The 20,073-nt window shown below is 40.1% G+C and overlaps 1 protein-coding gene across 1 annotated transcript in view; it reads left to right on the top strand.

The window, feature by feature from the left end:
* The window catches only part of NOX3 (NADPH oxidase 3), a 39,480-nt gene extending 32,478 nt beyond the window's left edge, over positions 1–7,002 (top strand). The window contains exons 11-13 of the mRNA XM_087775770.1: positions 1,148–1,294; positions 4,578–4,702; positions 6,876–7,002. Of these exons, the coding sequence (XP_087631896.1) occupies positions 1,148–1,294; positions 4,578–4,702; positions 6,876–7,002 (399 nt within the window). The remainder of the gene's footprint in view (positions 1–1,147; positions 1,295–4,577; positions 4,703–6,875) is intronic.
* Positions 7,003–20,073: the final 13,071 nt, after the last annotated feature.

Here is a 20,073-nt window from a genome sequence, read left to right as displayed (position 1 = left end):
TGATCACATGGTCCCTGGGCCAGCTGGCTACAAGAACTGAGCAGAAAAAGGGGTTTGGGGAGTCTCATCTGATCCAGTTGAAGATGCCACAGCAAGGACTCTTGAAATAAACTCTCATCATCATATGGACAGTGACTAACCATCTTGTTTGAAAGATTTTATTCCCTATGCAAACATTACCCCATGCCAAGATCCTAATAAATTAGTTTTGTTGGTTTTTTAAACAAACGCTTTGCTCTGTTTGTGACTGACTGCAGTAGAGGAGAAATAGACAGAAATAAGCCATAGGAATGATTAAAGGATGGAAAATTAGCCTCTCAGTGACAGATCCCAGGAATGTTTGGTTTACCATAGAGAGGATTATAGGATGACTTGATCCCAGCCTCTAATTTCTACCCGGGGAACAAAACTTTAATAACAGGCTCTCCAATCCAATAGACAGCTAAAACAAGATCCAGCATATGGAAGATGAAGCTAGAGAAATCTGGATGAGAAAACCTGTGTAAATTTTTCATAGAGAGGAGGTTTTCAACCAACAGAAAACCAATCATGGGATAGTGGTTCATTTTACCCCTTTGGCAACTTTAAAATTACAGTTTCATGTTTCTCTAGAAATTATATGCTCCAATTTAAACAAGAAATACATTAAAAAAGAAGTAGGGGTGTAGTCTGTTTTATACAGGGTATCTGACTTGAAGAACATAACTGTGCCTTTCAACCACATCAACTGTTAACCTATGGCATAAGGTCTTGAGAAACAGAAATTCCTTGCTTCAGTGCTGAATGAAACTGAAATTCCATTTTAAACGTAACTGAAAATAAATCAAAATTTCAAAGAATAATCAAGTTATTTGCAAGAAATGCAGGGTTAGATATTATAAGTCAAAGCTGAGATGCACTGGCAGGGGGAGATGGGAAACTTGTACATCGCCCATCTTCACTACTACATTAATATATTCACTCAATGTTTAAGAAGAAAATGAAATTTTTAAAAGATATAAACTACATCATCAAAATGATGTGTAATTATGTTTAAATTTACAGTAGAGAAGAGTCACACGCTATGTGGTTAATGAGTTGAGCTAATCATCAGGAAGTTTTATTGAAAGTTTCCTTCTTGTTAAATCTCTTTACTTTTATCTGACAGGTTTATTTTTACTGGATTTGTCGAGACCCATCAGCATTTGAGTGGTTTGCTGATCTTCTGTTCCATTTGGAAACAAAAATGGCTGAAAAAGGGAAAAATGATTTTCTAAGTTATCGTATATTTCTTACTGGCTGGGATGAAAGTCAGGTAATAATGAAAGTCTTACGAGTCTGAGTTAATGTACCTTGCTTTTCCAGTACGGTAACATATGGAACAGGAACAGCTGACTAAATGATGGATGAAGCAGAGAGACAAAGAACTGTAAATATAACGACACCAAGCTGTCTGTTTCCATCTCACATTTAGGAAAACAGGAATGGAGAAATCAAGCCAGTCATCCTTCCAGTCCTGTATCTTGGCTTGGGCAGTGCTGATTACCAGGTGTTTTGCAGAAAAGTGCAGAGAGCCTTTCAGGAGCTTGTGAAGGGACATTTTGTCCACATCTTCGAAACACAGGGTTGTATAAAACGTGTTGTTTACTCTTATTATTTAGTATAATTTTTGTTGTTCACATATATGTCCAGTACACTTTTGAACCCTGCTGTGCTTACAACATTTTGGCAACAAACTCTATGGACTAATTCATGTTGTTTGAAAACAGATTTTCTCTGCTTGACTTCAAATTTGCCATCCTACAATTTCATTGGATCATCCCAACTTGAGGTGCTTAATCCTTAGACTGGGTCAATTTATTCAACTTCTTTAGTCTTTACCTAGACCCAGATGAGTTGATTTTCTCTCCTTATTTTTAATGGATCACTCAGATGACACTGCGATTGGTTAGGCACCTGCCAGAAAAACTCTCACAAGAAAGTCTTTGCTCTACTGTTTTATTTCCTGCTGTCTCTGTTGAATGAAGGACTGTCTAGCAGAGATTAAAAAAATAGGTTTCATAGAGCTTTTCCCTTCCTGCCTCTGCTGCCACAAAAAAACATTGTTTCTTTCTGCTTTCCTTAGGGCTTCTGTCAAGTAATGAGGTATGTGCATAAAGCTGTATTCAGAAAAATCTACTCCCACCGTGAAGTATATGGCAGTCATAGAAACCACCACTGTGCCTCAGCAGTATCAGAGGGTATTACCTAAAACCTGTTTTGAAAGAAGCTATTGAGGAACATAACAAAACACAAAGTTGCCCTCATCTCTCAGCTGTCATCATCCCACTTCCCTCTTGGGCAAACATCAGGCCAGAAGTCAGGTAGAGAGACAACTATTCTTGCTGGGATGTCTGACTCTTCACTCATCTGCCCTGCACTTTTCCAAAGTGCCTCCTTCTTCTCTTCAAACCCTGTCATCCAGTCTCCTGTCAGCACTGCCTCGTTATCCTGTGCTGCTGGTTAGGTGACAGAGGAGCATCCCTGAAGCTGTGCTGCCTCCCTGCCTACACTGGTACTGCTCTTGCTCCTGGAGCCCCCCAGCATCCCACCTCTAAAGGGCTGTGGGGAAAAAGGAATGCTTTTCAGTGGCTGCTTCTCCTGCTCTGACCAAGCCCAGGGAACTGTGCTAGGTAACAGCTCCATCCTCTTCAGACATCCACAAAGCTCCCTCATCTTATGGGTCTTACTTATCTTTAGTAAATTCCATTCATCACTCCTCAAAATTTGAGCTTTAACACCAGTAATATTTGGATGATGCTTTACTTTACTTCTCCCTTAGCAAACAACAAAACCAACATTCTCCCCATTCTGTCCCTGTCTCATCACATAAGATGACCAGTAGTTGGGTGAAGCTGAACTTAAGCAGGATGGGCAATTTATAACTTCTAGTGCACCCTCCACTACCGGCAGGTGTTTACTCCTGAGACATAATGTTTGTTCAATGCTTTGAGCTCTTTGTAGATTCCATGCTGGCATCAGATGGTCAAACAGATACGGCACATGTCTGCCTCTGCTTGGACAAGAAATCATGTTTCAGCCTATTGCTCTTTGCAATGCCCCTGAGATTCCTAGGCAACTTTAATGCTGTGAGCTATAGCAAGGGCCAACACCAAAAATCATGGAAAAGTTCCACTTAATGTGAACAGAAATAGCCCATCTGCTCAGTGGCAATTTTGCTGTAAACAGTTAAAAAATCCTGCAATTCCCTACCTTCCACTCCCACCAAACACTTTAAGTTCTATCTTAGGCTATTCCAAGTCCTCTATGACATTGGCCCAAACTAACAAGAAGAATCTTTTAGAAACATGACCTCTTGTGACAACTGTGATTGACCAGAATAATTGAGTTGTTAAGCAACATGGAAGACTCATTAGCACGAGAAAGATACAATATTCCCAGGAAATGGATCTAAATTTCAGCAACCATTTCTGCAAGAGATGATAATGATGCCTAGATCATGCTAGGGCCTGAACTAAATGCAAAGCCCATTTTTTAACTTACCTTTCCTCTGGTAATTTCTTGACAGTGATAGTAACGATGATAGTCTGTAGTGAAAACAAGCATATTACTCCTACACAATAGCAGCACAATTAGGAGAGATGGTGGTTTTGTTTTTAAATGCACCTGGGAAGTACTCAGATAGCATGGTAATGGGCATAGCATAGGAGCTGAGAGACAGTAAACGCCCAGAAAAATCAGGATTTGTTTTCTTGGCACTGGGAGCTGTGCAGCTCGCTTAGTTCAGTGCTTCACCTGAGCTGATCCACTTTCTGCATCTGCCTCCACCTGAGGAGAAGAGTCAAACCACTCAGGGTTTTACCCCTGCCGGGCTGGTACATCCGCTGTACATCTGTGGTACATCAGCAGCAGAATGCTCTGGACTTACTTAAGGTGCATGTAATTGCTAGTATTTATTGTCAAAATCTGTTACAGTACACTTTGTTCCCTTTCCTAAACTCCAACTCGGCCTTTAAAATGGTGACTGTCACTTCAGGATCTGCAGTGAAGGAAGTGTAGGGTGGGGTATTCAATGGCTGAGAAGAGGTTTAGGAATCTACGACCTGCCTGTAAAAGTGACTGAGGCACTTAGGCCCAGGCCAGTAAAGACAGGTATTTAATCCCAACTCATTTCAAACATTTCATCTCAAGAAATTGAACTACTTTGAGGTCTCAGGCACTTTTAGAAGTGCTTTTTACACTTATAGTCATTTTTTGAACTGTTGAGTACTCTCCTCTCCTCTCCTCTCTTCTCCTCTCCTCTCCTCTCCTCTCCTCTCCTCTCCTCTCCTCTCCTCTCCTCTCCTCTCCTCTCCTCTCCTCTCCTCTCCTCTCCTCTCCTCTCCTCTCCTCTCCTCTCCTCTCCTCTCCTCTCCTCTCCTCTCCTCTCCTCTCCTCTCCTCTCCTCTCCTCTCCTCTCCTCTGTCCTCCTTCCATCTGATAATTACAGTTTCCTTTCCATTCCCTCTTTCACCATGAAGCAGCATTATTGCTTTCTCCTCTTACCTGGAGTATACATTGTTGACTCTAAAATTATTATCTTGTAAATTTGCCTTTAGGCTACTCACATAGCCCTACATTATGACGACAAGATGGATGTAATTACTGGTTTGAGACAGAAGACCTGCTATGGAAGGCCAAACTGGGACCATGAGTTCAAGCAACTAGCCGAAAACCATCCTAGGTAAGGCAGGCTGGCTTCTAACCTTGTTAGGCAACTCTTCTCTCAGCATAAACAGGGGGAGAAGGGGAGGGCAAACCTTTCTAAATGACCCTTTTAAAATAATCTAGTTTTTTTGCTGTGTGGAAAGAAGATTTATGCTTAATGAAGCTTTTAATGAAGAAATCTCGGAAAGAGAATGCCAATAAAATCTAATTTTTGGACAAGAAAATCTAATATTTAGAAGTATTTCAATATCCTGGCCTTTGTCCAGATATAATTGAAACACACAATCCAATTACTGTTCTGCACAAAGGACAAAGTAGCATTAATTTCCCTTGAAGATGGTTATTAAAGAGATAAACTGTGATTTTTTTCTTATGATGTCAAGGATATGTTTGTTCCCCTAACATATTTGGCTACTCTTGCAAGACTATGCTGTTCTGTTATTAGTTCATCTCTGCTGGCAAAGACAGTTCATTTGAACTTGGTGGATTCACTAGTGGTCTGAGAAAAGCTTCTTTGTTCCTGAGAGCCTTTGAAGCAAGAATTTGAAATATTTTGTGTTCAGCAGTAGAAAATTCCAGAATCTTTGTGACTCTTTATGATTTCCAAACATTTACCTGCTAATGCAAAATAAAGACTTGCACTTGGGAAACAGAGATACAAAAAGAAAAGAAGAAAACTTTTTTTAAAGATGAAAAAGGCCCCAGAAAAAGCTGAAAGGGAATAGATCAAAGAGAATACAGTAAGCTACAAGAATACCATAAAATTGCAAAAATAACAGTAATAGAGAAACCACTTGATGGAGGTCAAAATAAATACAATCAGGAAATATGAAAGATTAAAAGTAGAAAAAGGCCAAGAGTAGAAAATACGATTTTTGAAAGACCTTTTATAGGGATTCTACTGCATAAACAGAGTTTTTAAAGTTACAGTTGGAACATTATTTTTTGTTACTTTTGTTAAGTACAATTGAGAAAAATATGTTTTTCTGATGCTCAGCGAAGGAGATGGGCATTAACTTTCTATACTGGATCTTGTGTTATTCCCTTAGAAAGCCAGTGCTAAAGTAATAGAAAAATTTGTATTTGCTTCTGAACCTAGATGCCCATGTTTACGGCCAATGTTGAACCTTTTAAAGAAAACCTTGCATGAAATAAGCATTCCTTATGAGAGAAAAATATCCTACCTTTTCTTGTTCTGAGTTACAGAAGGTTCAAGAGGCAAAGAAACTCAAGAGTTTCTATTGTGTGATGGCACAATCGGCCTTTACAAGCTGACTAAATTTTGGGTCCCTGCACTTAGGTCCACAGAGTTTCCCTTGGCTGCAACAGTGTCTTTTAGCAGATTAGCAGCAATATACCACTCCAGGCTAAACCTAGTGCAATCGAGCACCAGAGCAATACGGGCACTACTTCTGAGGACTATGGCTTGGGCACCCAAATTATATCTGCAGCCCCTCCTTTACAGGAGCAAACTTTTTGAAACTCATGCTGTCACTTGTCACTTGTACTGCGTTTACATAGATTGAGCTTTCCCCAGTAGCACAGCATGTGTGTGTATCTGCGTGTACATACATATGTTTTAAAGCAATACATGCTGTGTACTTAGAAGCAAACCCCTTAAGCACTTTGCAGCAAGTAACCAGGTTTCCAGCTCCCTGTAACAGACTTGTGTGCTTATGAACACAATTCTTTATTACAATGGTCATGCTCTTGTTTTATAAGAACTACCTATTTCCAAATTTTGTTATTGAATCAGCCATTTAAAACTTGTCCATAGGCAGAAAAGGGGGGGGGGGGGGGGGGCAGAAAACTCAGAAGTAACTGAGAATTTTATGCTGGTTTTTTTAAATTTAACTCAGCTGGAGAAAAAGCATTAACAATTTTCAGCCCAAGCAGTATGTTTGTTTCTCTGATTAGAAAAAGCTATGAAGATCAAAACCAAAGAACTACCATTTAAAATAGTTTGTGACCTCTAATATAGCAAGCCAAATAAATAATGCAATAAGACATACTAAACAGTAAAGTATTAAAATAATTATACCGTAATACTTTGTGACAGTAACACAATTTTTTTCAAATGTATTTCTCACAAAGCCATTTCAAAAGATGCAAAGTTGGAGGCAGCCAAAAGGTGCAGTTTATTCATTTACTCTGCTACCCTCATGTTTTTGTTGTTATTACCATTACAGCAACACTATTGGAGTATTCTTCTGTGGACCCAAGACTCTCTCTAAGATCCTTCAAAAGACATGCAACTCATATTCATCAGTTGATCCAAGAGGAGTTCAGTTTCACTATAACAAAGAAAGTTTCTAGGCTGTACTTCTCAACTACACAACAGGTATGACCAAGTTGTGTATTTTTTCCTCACCTTCTCCTGTCCTCTACTCATTCTGCAGCATTCAGGCCAGACATTAGGAGTTGTAAATTGAAGTAGGTGCATTGACTTCAATAGAAAAATGCCATCCTATGCCAGCTAAAGATTTGGACCCCATCTTTAGCCTTTCCTTCAAAGAACTGAAGGGCCAGTTCTCCATTGCTTACTTAATGATGCTGTGAATCCATCTACATCTGTATGAAAACAAGCACAAACCACTAACCTTTGAAGAACAAGGCGTGAGTAAAATGGACATTTAGAACTGTACCTCACTGTTGTGTATGATCAAACTACTACCGCAGGCAATCCTTGCATTCCTGCTGTTTAAATCGTGCCCAGACGTTCAAAGCATTTTCCTTCCTGGTGTTCTGATTTTGCACTTACAGCCTCCCACTGCGCACACATCCGTATCCACATCACCTTTTGTGCCATAGCCATACTGTTTACATACACACTGTCCAACAAATTCCTTTTGCCCTGCCAAACTATGCACCATTTAAACCTGCCATTTCCACAGCGATGGTGGCTGTGCATGCCATAAGCTAACATGTTCTGAGGGTTAATATGTTAAGGTGACTCCAGAAATTTTTGCACTCAGCAAATGGATCTCCTGAGACAGGCAACTGAAACTGAAAAAAAGTTTCAGGTGTCCTTTAAATGTCACACGGCTTCATGGGCACTGATGAATGGGTTTTAAAAGATACAGAATCACAGATATATGACAGAGTGACTGAGGTGGGAAGGCATCCCTGGAGATCACCTACTCCAAACCCTCTGCTCAGAGCTGATTCTGTGAAGACAGGAGCAACATTTGCATTCTTCCAGTCCTCAGGAACCTCCTCCCATCGCCACGACCATTCAAAAAAAATGAAGAGTGGCCAGCTCCCTCAGCACTTGTGGGTACATCCCATCAGTTCCCATGGACTTGTTTAAAAGCTCCCTAACCTGATCCTCCTTCGCTGAGGGTAAGTCTGAATTGCTTCAGATTTTCCCACTTGCCTCAGGAGCCTGGGAGCTCTGAAGGTCAGCCTTACCTGTAAAGACTGAGGTGAAAAAGGCACTGAGTACCTCTGTCTTCTCCTTGGGCACCAGGTCCCCCACCCCTTTCAGCTGCAGACCAACATTTTCCTAGTCTTTCTTTTGCTATTCATACATGCACAGCAGCCCTTCTTGCCCTTTGCTTCTCTTGCTAGATTCAACTCCCCATGGGTTTCGGCTTCCCTAACCCCATCCCTGCACACTCAATATTCTCTATATTCCTCCTGCATCACCTGTCCCTTCTTCCACCTCTTGTAAGCCTCCTTTTGTGCTTGAGTTTTGTCAGGAGGGATTTGTTCATCCATGCAGACCTCCTACCACCTTTGCTTGACTTACTCCACAGCAAGAGGGATCATTTCTGAACTTGGAAGAGGTGATTCTTGAAAATCATCCAGTTCTCCTGGACCCCTCTTCTCTCTAGGACCAAATTGCGTGAGATTCTGCCAAGCATGGAATTCCTCCTGTGTCCTCCCCATGCAACGTGTGTGAGTGTACAGGCACTTCAGAGAGGCATCCAGTCATGTGGGTTTTACAGAAGAGGTGTTAGAGCTGTCTTGTAGGCTCTTGCTTGTTTGTGTGGATATCCTTGGGGTGGGCCCCCTTTTGCCCTGTTTTGTTGATTGCAATGTCTCTCCTGTTCACATCATCCCGCACACTTTTCTTGTTGCCCCAGTCCACCACTTCCTCACTTGATTGTTGGTCATCCACTCCCTCCCCATCATTCCTACTTTAAAGCTCTCGTCACAGGCTGGCCAACCTTTGCCCCACTGCAGGGGACCCCATCTCTTCCTAACAGTCCTTGATCCTCAGAGCAGGTCTCATGGCTGTAATAGCCAGATCCCTGTTGTCAACACCAGCTGTGCAACCAGTTGTTGACTTGCAGGATCCATGCCCAACAAGTTCCCCATCATACTGAAGAGCCTTTTGTTTGGTTGGTTGTTCAATAATCTCTGCCGATGCGGGAGGAACTGTGTTTCCCTGCCATTTTGTCATATGCCAAGCTGACAGCCTTGAGAATAGTGTATGGGTGTAAAATGCACCTATACATATATCGCAGCTTAGCATTTTTAACAAAGTCTAATTCATATCTGCATTTGTTGTTTTTAAATCTGCCTTGCAACTGATCCAGCCTTTCCTCATAGGTCACAGACTATGTTACTCAGAATAGCTATCTGTTCTCTGCTATACTCACATAGCACCACGAGGTAGGTACAAAACACTAAGTCATCTTTTCACCTCTGCAAGCCTTCTCAGGCAGCTGCTGGGAGTCCTGAAATACTGGGAGGCCAGCTGCAGAGCTGCTGGAAACGCTGTTGTCCGACAACTGTGTTTCAAACAACCCATCCAGGTCCCATGGAGTGTCCCCTGGAGCCACATCTTCTAACATACTGGGACTAACGTAAAGCTATGCATGCCATCTGTACAACTGCTGATGCTTTCTCCAAGAGAGGACTGCCTCCAGCTGGTTAGGTCAGCCAGCCATGCAGCACCTTGTATATCAAAGCAATGAAACAATGGCCTCCATGCAACACAAATCTTTACTCATGTTCTCTTAGTGCTCACTGGCACTAGAACTGCCACGACTATACGTCCTATCCCCTAAAGCAGTCCTTCTCCCACAGCTTTGTATTGCACATCTTTCACGCTTGAGTATATCATTGCCACCTTCCTAGATCTGATGTTGTCTTCCACCTTCAAGTATTATTTGTACTTAGCTTTGTGACTTTAGCACGGTTAAGCACGTAGAGCACAGGACAATTCCAGAATGAGGGAGAAACAAAATAAAAAATATGGGAATGTTGTAACATTCACATAAACTAGAAAAGTGAGAAAATATCTCCCTATTCCCCAGCACAGAAAGTTAAAGAAAAACTATATTTGAGTTGGACTGAGGCATAACAGAGCTCACTAGGATCACATAACACATTTACCCAGCCACACAGTAAAAATGGGAGGTAGAAAACATCCTGTTTACGTCAGCACTTGAATAAGACAAATGACATTATGTATGTATACTTATACACACACACAAAAATGCCCACTAGAGGGGACATAACTGTATAGACAAAAGAAACAGAATAATAAAAATTATGTCACAGAAGACTCCAATATTATTTTATACCTCTTCTATTAGTGAAAACAGTATGTGTGAACTGAGATTGTTCTACGAGATACAGTTGTATTATTATTAAGTTTAGGGCAATGCATCTGTTTTAAAATTGTTGAAGTTTTTTTAAATGCCTGCCTATGTGAAATGATTAATGTGGTGCATACTGTGTAGCAGTAGAGTGAGTGGAGAATTAGAGCCTCTGCCAGTTCACCTAGAGGCATTTATCTTTTTATTTTTTTCCCTGGTGCCCGTGCTGAGCCTCAGGGTAAGCTGACACATTTTTTAATATAAATTAAGCTTCTTTTTTTTATGTGTGTTGAAAATCTTGAAGGAAATGAGAAATGTGTGTAGGCACCAATACCAGCTGCCATTGCATGAAAGAAAGAGGTGACAATTTCCTGCAGATTCTGAATGATTGTTTTAATGGGGTTGGATTGGAGGTAACAAGCACAAAGATATTGTGCTGCCAGAAAAACAGGATCTGTTCTCCCCCTAGCCTCATGCAACAAGATGTAACATTTAGCTTCTGGCTCAACATGGCATCTCTTCACTGCTTTGATTTATTCCCACTTTTGCAAATCACTGTGGTATGCTACAGGAGATGCATTTAGAGCCCTTGTTATAGTTCATTGAGTGGCACTGCTGTTATCACCACCAGAGGAGAATTTCACTTTTATCAGGACTGAGTGACCTAGAATAAAGGAAAAATAATAATAATAATAAAAAAAAAGAAGTGGGGAGGTTTGTTGGACTAGGATGAAACTGCATTTAGGCTGAATGAAAATCCCTTTATTACAAATACAATTTAAATCAAAATGGGAACTAGGGAGATTTGGCTTCCTGCCTTGTTTTGAATAACACTGAGCACACAGCAGCTATGATAATGTGAGTGCATATGTAATGACTCTATTATTATGTTTATATATGGAAACATCATTCACTGTCAGGGAAAATGAAAGATATCTTCATGGATTTGTCCATTCAGCTTCTTCAGCAGGAAGTGTTCGGCACTGTGTAGGAAAATATTAGTAAATAAAATATAGTCATAACAGCACAGACTCACCACATCCTGTGACAGAAAACTAATCATAGACAAGGATCGTAAATATACAGATTAATTACTTTGGCTCTTACAATAAAAAGAGTGGTATTATAATGATTGAAGTTGTGTTACGATAATTTTAAGTTTATTCACTAGTAAGTGTAAATTGAAATACATGGGTTTATATGTTCTGGGCTTCCTCCCTCTCCCCTCCTCCCAAGTTATGCATGTAGTAGAAATCAGTTAAGTAAGTTTGCTCCTTAGTTAACACTCAAAGATTAAACAGGAACTGCCACTCTTAACAGAATGTCCATCATACGGTGTGTGTACCATATCATCATCATTGTAAAGACTTCCCTGCTTCCTTCCTGGTTTTAGATAGAATAAAATGGTTAAGGGGAAATACTGTTAACTGCAAAAAAGTGACAAACTTTTCATATGTTTGAGTACTCCTGATTAACAGGAGATTTATAAGAACTGCCTTAAAGGCAGCTCAGCCGATACGGAAAAGCAATAAACTAAATGACATGGTAGGTTTATAATCTCAACTGGTCAACAATTCCAGTGAATTATTTTTTTTTGAGGGAAAATCACCTGAATTTCTTCAGGAAGAGAGAAAAGGAAAAGAAAAATGTGACAATGCTTCCACCCAGCTTGCTCGATGAAGACCAAAAGCTTAAATGAAACATGCATATTCAGTCAAGTAATGAGGAATGCAAACCTGTGATGGTCAGAGCAGCATAGCAGGTGATGGACTGTACTGTGTGCAGCAAAGGAGAATTGTCCCTAGGCCTTCATCTCTTCTCCTGACACTTCACAGGCAAATACCAGGCGTGAAGTCACCTTGGTGACCACTTACAAGGTGGAAGACACTCTACAAAGGACTGGCTGGCCTAAACCTTCTGAGTGCTGGAAACCAGCTGAGCTAAGGCTTTCTCACCTCAGTCAGGTTATCTGTTCTGCAGCAGCAACTCCAGCTCCTCGTGTGGGATCACTTAATTGACTGAGAAATTCTGCATTTCTGTGGAATAAAATCAGTTGTCCATTTCATTAAAGCTGCAGCCACAAAAAGACTCATTTTCCAGGAATGTCTACTTACATGTTACTGAACATGTTCAAATGAGAGTGGACTGGTGATTTGCATTTTAAAACTCTAACCGGTTAAGTCTATTTAACAGGAGCCTTCTTGACCTTCAACAAATCATGTCTTATAGTGAAAAAAAAAAATCTCATTTACACAATGGTCTTAATATATGTGAACAAATGTGTTAGTTGACATGGAAACACACTTTTTCTCCTTTCAAAAGCAAGAAAGGACGAAAAGGCTTAAACTAAGGTATAGTTTAATTTAAAAGGTATATTAATATCCTTTCAGAATGCATAGGAAAAAACAAAAGTTGTATAGGATAGTGAACCACTCAAACCAGCATATTTCAAAGGCTATCTGCTTCAAATATTTGCAACTATTATTTCTAAACAATAATGACTTCTAACATGGTAAGACATTTGTATTCATTGAGGATAAAAGCCCTGAGCCTGCCAATACTTACACATGTGCTTTACTAACTTCAAACAATCTTTTTTTCTGTCCTAGAGGACTAAATATGGTTTCCTTTGAAGCTCATGCACAGAAGACTGATGTCAGGCTCAAGGTTGGGTCCTGAAGGCTGATCTGTATTATTCAGCTATTAAACTACTGGACTGTCTTGATTCTTGTCTAGAGACCATTTCTCTGGTACAGTAATTCTGAATATGAAAGGCAATTTACAGTCACGCTTGCCTTAAGGTACACAGATAAGATTGCACTTATGCACTTTGATAAAAGGCAAAAAACCATGGGTTTGGGGAGAGCTTTTCTCTCTTTTTATTTTGGCCAAATGATGAATACACAGATCTGAATATTTTATTCCATGGATATACACAAATAAGCAGGAGAGAAGGCAGATACAAGCCTGTCCTCTGAGACAGAAGCCCTGGTCTCCAGCCTACTGCTGACCATTCCCCGGCATCGCTGTCTTGAACGTTGCATCTTCTATCCCACGCAAAGGCCTGTGCCCTTGCTTGAGACAGGGGTTCTCTGCACAAAAGCAACATCTTTCCTCCTGCTGCTGTCCAACGCTGCAAAAACTCTCACAGAAATCATTACTGTCAAAAACGGAACTAAGTGGGACTTTGGGAGCAAAGATAAGGAAGCATGCACAAGCTCAAATTAACATACAGTAGTTGTGGCATGGATGCACACAGGAAATTTGCAGAAACCTGTCTGCTTTAGATCTCACAAAAGCTGATGTCCGCAATCCCCTCTTACTGTAACAAGCACAATGTATTTATTCTCATGTTTCCAGGAATTGATCAAGCTTAAAAAAATGAAAGACAAACTTTGGATTCGAAAGGTCACAGGCACCTAATCAACCTGCAACACATCACACTCATTAATTATACATTACTATACAATTACATTACATTTAGATAAAAATGTTTAGATTGAAGAATGCCTACCATTTGCTCATTAATATTAGTAAAATATCCATTCAATTTTCTGAGTTTGTGTGCAGCTAAGGAAATTCAGAGGGCTATGCAGAACGCATACCAATGCAGAGTTAGCCACTTAAGATCACCCTTTTTTAGATTCCTTACCATGCTGGCAAGAGGAAGATAGTTAAGAGGCACAGTTGGACAACTTTGAATGTAATATCAAAGGTTTGAGGATGAAACAAACAAACGTGTGCTGTGATACTGGTCAACACAGAAGTTACTTCAAATATAAATCATGTGGAGAACAGCTAGATTTGACTCAACTGGACCTTGTGTAATACAAATATGCCCAAGTACAATTTCTCTGACAGGAATGTACATCAACTATTTTATTATTTAATGGAAGCTATGGTCGTCATTACAAAGATGTATCTATAGTAAGGGACATCAAGCATAATGGCAAATGCTGGTCACCCTATGTCTATGACAGCAAGTACATCATCCTTCTATAACATTATGCATTCATAAAGGAGCCTGAAAACACTTTATAAATGGTCTGATGCTGGGAGGTGCTGAGCTGAAAGACCTTTTAGTGAAACCAAAAGAAACTGTTTCTGCTTGCCATTCTGCAGAACCAGACCTTTGGAGTCCAGACAACAAAATTAACTGGAGTTTTGCCAAAATGAGGACAGTAGAATTTGGCTCAGTTAGTCGATGTCAGTGTAGAATGATATATTGCAAATATTGAACACTGAACTTTAAAGGAAAAAAAATTAATTCACTTCAAATTGTCTGACTTGTTTATAATGAAATAGCCAGTGCTTTACTACATGCTGATTGTCTTAGTGCTATATATGTAGATAGCCATCAATAATGAAGTCTGTAAGTGGGGAGGCACCTTTTGGGGGATGGATGCAATTATATCCATATATATTATTAATGTTACTACACCAGGCTCCAGTTCACCAGAGCATTTGTGCTTAGCTTAGTTTAAAGCTTATAAATTGGGGTTTTTGTTTCTAGGGGATTAGACCATGCTCAAGACTCAGTCCATATCTTGAGAGCTTTGTTCAAGCGAGACACCAAATGTGTCCATAGGGAAGCTCTTCCTAAATTAGAAGAGACTTTTCTCGCAGGGTTTGTGAAGAAACGAGGAATCTCCTTGGCTTTGCTCTCCAAATAAATCTTGTCTTATATAGGGGTATGAAATTGCTTGTCCTCTTTTCTGGGAAGCCAAGTAAGCCCAATCTCAATTCTTAGATTAGCATTTGCCAGAATAACTGGTTGTAATGTGGTTTCCTAAAGAAATAAGACTTATGCAATTATGATGTCCGTCTGTCTGTCTGTCTGTTTGTTCCCTTTTCTGCCCCTCTACTCCTCAGCAAATATTGCTTAATTTGCCAACCAGTTTCAACCAAGATATAAGGTAGATAATCTTATTCTAAACTCTTATATAGCCTGTATCACCAAAAAAGGTCTGAATACTTCAAAAGCTTTAACAAGTGGGCAATGTCACAGAGCAGTCACTCAGACAAAACCTGTCTGAACACACGCAGCTGAGAAGCTGCACATCTCAGGGCATGGAAGGCATGCCAAGCAGAGCATACTGCTGGACCTTGGAAATCAGTGACGCTGAAGAAGAAACCGAGGCTTTACTAGACAAACATCTCATCACATGCACTCAGTAAAATAATGCGGCAAAAGAGATAATTGTTCCTTTGTACATGGGAGGGATGAGACTAATACTGGTATATTGCAAATTGTTCTGTTGTACATCTTAGGTTGTTAAGAAATTAGGGTAGAGAAAAGAGCCACAAACGTATTCAAGGACTTGAGAAAATACCTTGCAATTAAAGGGCTCAATCAGTTTAGCATATCAAAAATTAGATTAAGAGATGACTCTACAATGGCATACAAGTACCTTCATGTGGAGAAAATCTAGGCACTAGCAGGCTCTTTAATCTAGCATATTAAAGCATAACAAGAACAATTTCAAACAGGAAATAAGGCACTCACTTTAAACAGAGGAGGTGATTAGCTACTGGAAGGCCCCATCGGAAATGGTAAAACCTGTATCTCTTGCTGTCATCCAGTCAAGCTTGGGTGCTACCCTGGAAGATCCATGCTAGCCAGACACAAGTCAGGCTCAGTTAAGTGGAAGTTATTGGTGCAGCTGGGTAACTGGGTTCAAGTTATTGGCTGCTGCTACTTTACACATCAAGGGTAAAAGGTGTAGTGGCCCCTTTGGGGTTCAAAATGCTTTGAATGTATGTCTTCTCATAATATCCTTGTCAGGTGGAAAATTTATTACTTCCAGTTTTAGATGGGGAACTAAGACATAGAAATGCTAAGTGGTTTGCCTCAAGCTCTCAAAGGAATGGCAAAACAAGAATTAGACCACAGCCTTTCAGGACTAAGACTATTGCTTGAAGTGCTACAGCAATCCTCTTCTCCCATAAACTGTATTATGTATATTTGACATGGCCCTTAAAAATATCTGTGAGCTTCCTGAATGAACATAAAGCTGAATTGAATTATTTTGGTTTTAGTGGCAATGGTTAATATTGTTATTAGGCAGCATGGTTTGAAAGGCAAGTACTTTGATTCCCAGGACCAGCATGATACATGCTTGCTCACTCTTAGAATTATATGTATGATATCAAGTATTTACATGAAAAGTAGGTCCTCTGGCATACAATGAGTGATTTCTGTGATAGACAGATAGAAGATTTAAAACAAAAATAATATGTATCAGAAAAGAAACAAGATATGGGATTTTCTACTAAGCGATAGTATCAAATATCTGAGTACAAATTTTGATGCTGGACTCAAGCCTGATCCTACTCTGAGCAAAGAGCACAGGAAAATGCTTGTTGCCTCACATAGTAACAGGATCCAGCTAACCACCACATAGCACAGCAACGTGCTGCCAAGAAAGTCAAGATTTCATTTCATGTAGGACAGATCAGAAAATTTTCAAGTATATTAAAGCTCCTTTTTAAATATTTCATGTAAAGAATGTACAATAACAAATAATAAAGCTAGGTAAATAAACAACATTCTACTTCAGTTTCCTGGGATGCACGTATCCCCTTTATGACCATTTGAGGCTACACTGCATTTGTTTGCTCTCTGATTTCTGCCACCTTGCTTATACTTAGAGAATTTTCTAAGATTGCAAAGGACAACCCGGTTATTTCTTATGTCTATCCTCCATTAACAGCTTAAAATAAATTCTAAGAGAACCAGATATGAAGTCTTCATCCTTACTCTTTATCACCTCTGTTACTGGCTCCATAGTAATCCAAACTAATGGTATTTGGTTATTGCCCTGCTTAAAGGTGCATTAAAGCTGTGTCTGCAATAATACTATTTACAAGAGTAAATTCATTTCTTCTCATTCCATTCACTAATATTTTCTATTAAATTAATGCTAGGGGAGGAAGGATTTAGTACACTTCACCTCCTGCAGAAGTAATCAGAAAACATTTATGAACATTTGCAGTTGTGATGGGAGGAATAGAACAGAAGGCATTTTATTATGCTGATTTTATCCTCTTTCTTTTGACTGGTGTTAACTAGTGTACAAAAATCCAAAGCTCATCGGAGAAAACAGATCTATGAATTTTCAAAATTCCCTGTCAATAAAATAAATTTGGGGGGCGAGGGGGAGTAATTCATACCTTGCTGTGTAATTTCAACTCCACTAGCTGCCAACACCACAAAGGACTGGGACATACTGTTAAGCAGAGGAATGAAAACTACTCTAAAAGACAATATCAATCTAGAAATTCAGTCATTGAGAGCTTGCTTCATGAACTGAAGCTAATTAATGCTCTCATGTAGGGTTGAACCCAAACCATCAGAATGATAGCAGCTCCACAGCTGAATTACTTTTTTAGTATGCTGCCACTTAAAATTCCACCCAGTCACTTTAAAAGGTTGGAGCACACGATTAAATTGTGCTACGAGAAGGGAAAAGATGAACAATTAAAGTGAAGATCTCCTAAAAAACAAAGATGACCTAAGATATTTAAATACAGAATGACTTGATATTGCAAAAAAGCTTTCTGCAAAAAGCATCCTTTAATTATCTGCACAGAGTTACTCCTTGCACAGCTCTCTTTGGAAGCTCTAGAAAAGGTACCTTTGTCAGCTCAGTCTTACAAATCTGCTTCAGTAAAGGAGTTTAACATCCTAGTATCAAAGCACAATGATGACATTGAGAGTGTGAACTACGCAATTTTTTTAACCAGAATAATTTGTCCATTCAGACGCCTGGAAGAAAGTGAAGATAAAAACCAACGGTAGATTGAGCAGATCCCTTTACCTTAGCAATGGGAAACAGCACAGATCATTCTTACAAAGGGTATGAAACTGGAATATTTTCAAGTTACTTTCACATTTTGCGAAATGACTTTAACTCGGAACATTGTCCATGACGGTGCTTTCAAGCCCTTCCAGTTTATTTGCATTCCTAGCTGCTCTTGTTTGGATACTTTGCTTTCTGAAATAGACAAGAATGAGATTTCAATGTGTGTTTAGGCTGGGAGAGGATCATCAGATGTATATGGCTATAAAACCACATCTGCTAATGTCTCTAAACGACGCTACAGCTGCTGAAAATCATAACATTTACTTGTCTAGGTTATCAACTAAATCAAAATTATATTTACAACTGGATTTTTCATCAAATACATGAGATTATCAAAGGTAACATTTCAAAAGGAATTGAGTTAGGAGACTAAATCACATTGACTTTCAACACAAGGCAGGCATCTATGTGACATAAATATGTGACACATATAGATTAGTATTTTCAATACTAACCTGTGTCAAAGGTATGAGGCCTTTCATGGAGTTGGGAAACAGCACATTGTAACTCGGAAGAAGCCAAAGGCCTTAAGGAAAAGGAGGGGCAGAGGAAGCATAACAGGGGGCACAGCATTTGTAGTGACCAGTGTTCAGTGAAGCATGGTTTTGCCCTCAACCAGGAGCAGCTGGAAGGCTTGCTCATGCTGCTCTGAAGGAGCATTAGTGTTGTCTTCTGTCTGGTGTTTGGATTTGTTGTGATTTATGCAAACTAAGCCAGCTTGTGAAATTCAAACCAACATGGCTTTGTCAATCCCTTGTTATGGTCAGAAGATAGGAAGACCAGTCCCATAGTGGGGCAAACGTGGACAACGAGGCCACAGTCAGCGGCAGAACGGGCAGTAGGGCAGCAGGAACCGCAGGAGGCAGTAAAGCATGTGGAGGCCCAGCAGCTACTCTTATTCTAGCTATTGGACTGGGCTCAGATATGCCACACAAGGTAGTGTCACACAAGAAGAGGGAATGCTAATATGGCAGCAGCTCCTTTACAGATATTTCAGAGTGATCTGTAAGGCCCATAAATGCCCCAGGTGTGTATGGGCTGTCTTTGTGTGATTGGCATGGTGCATGGCACAGGGCATAGAGCTGCCATCCCTGACTGCAGCAATGTCAGTGAAGATGTCTACTGATGATGATTTAGGCAGGAAATGTTCTTTTCAGACTCATATCCAGGACAACATCACTGCAGCTCAGGACTTTGTGCAGGTCACCCAGAAGCATGTTTCCCTGTTGAATTATTGATTTTGGAATAGCTTTCTATCTGGCACCACACAAAAAAAGGTTTTGCTTCCAGCAAGGCCTCTAGCTCTGAGGAAATGATATAACATGCAGAAAACTGATAGGAATTTTGACTTGAGCTTTAGACAGCCAAAACAGCCAAAAGCCTACGGTCTTGAGCTCTTAAGTTTGTCAGCTCCTCCTGAACTTCTAGCTGCCCCCTCTTCTGAGGGTCTAGTTTTCTCTGTCCACATACACTGGGAAGCATGGTAGATAACAGAAGTGACTTAGGAGAGGTGAACATCTTAGCAGAAAGGAGACGTCCTTAATTTATTGCACTGTGAAATAAGTCACAAACATAACGTCTACGGTTCCCTCATGTTGAGTACCTGTAGCTGTATCTCAAAGGTTGCTGGAGAGCTTCTAGAACTACAACGGGATGGACACAGGTAGCAGACAACTCAGAACTCCCAAAGCTGAGTAACAGGCCCAAGGCATGTTTATGGGATGCAGCTGTGGACCCTACCATGTGGCCAAAGAAACAGATACTGAAGTCAGGTAAGGTGACGATGCAAATAGTTGTGACCCTGCTGCATATAGCAGCAGGGACCTTGAAACTGGGACCTTGGAGATCAATTTCTGTTATGGGTCATAAATCAAGTTCTGTACACTTGTGTAATTTCCTAGAAGAAACCATCCTTTCCTCTTATCACTTCAAAACAATGAAAATCATGTCCAGAATGGTGGATCGCTGGA

The sequence above is a fragment of the Nipponia nippon genome, unplaced genomic scaffold (assembly GCF_047370975.1).
Source record: "Nipponia nippon isolate SJK-2023a ecotype South Korea unplaced genomic scaffold, ASM4737097v1 scaffold_4, whole genome shotgun sequence".
NCBI lineage: Eukaryota > Metazoa > Chordata > Aves > Pelecaniformes > Threskiornithidae > Nipponia > Nipponia nippon.
This window is presented reverse-complemented; position numbering and strand designations above follow the sequence as displayed.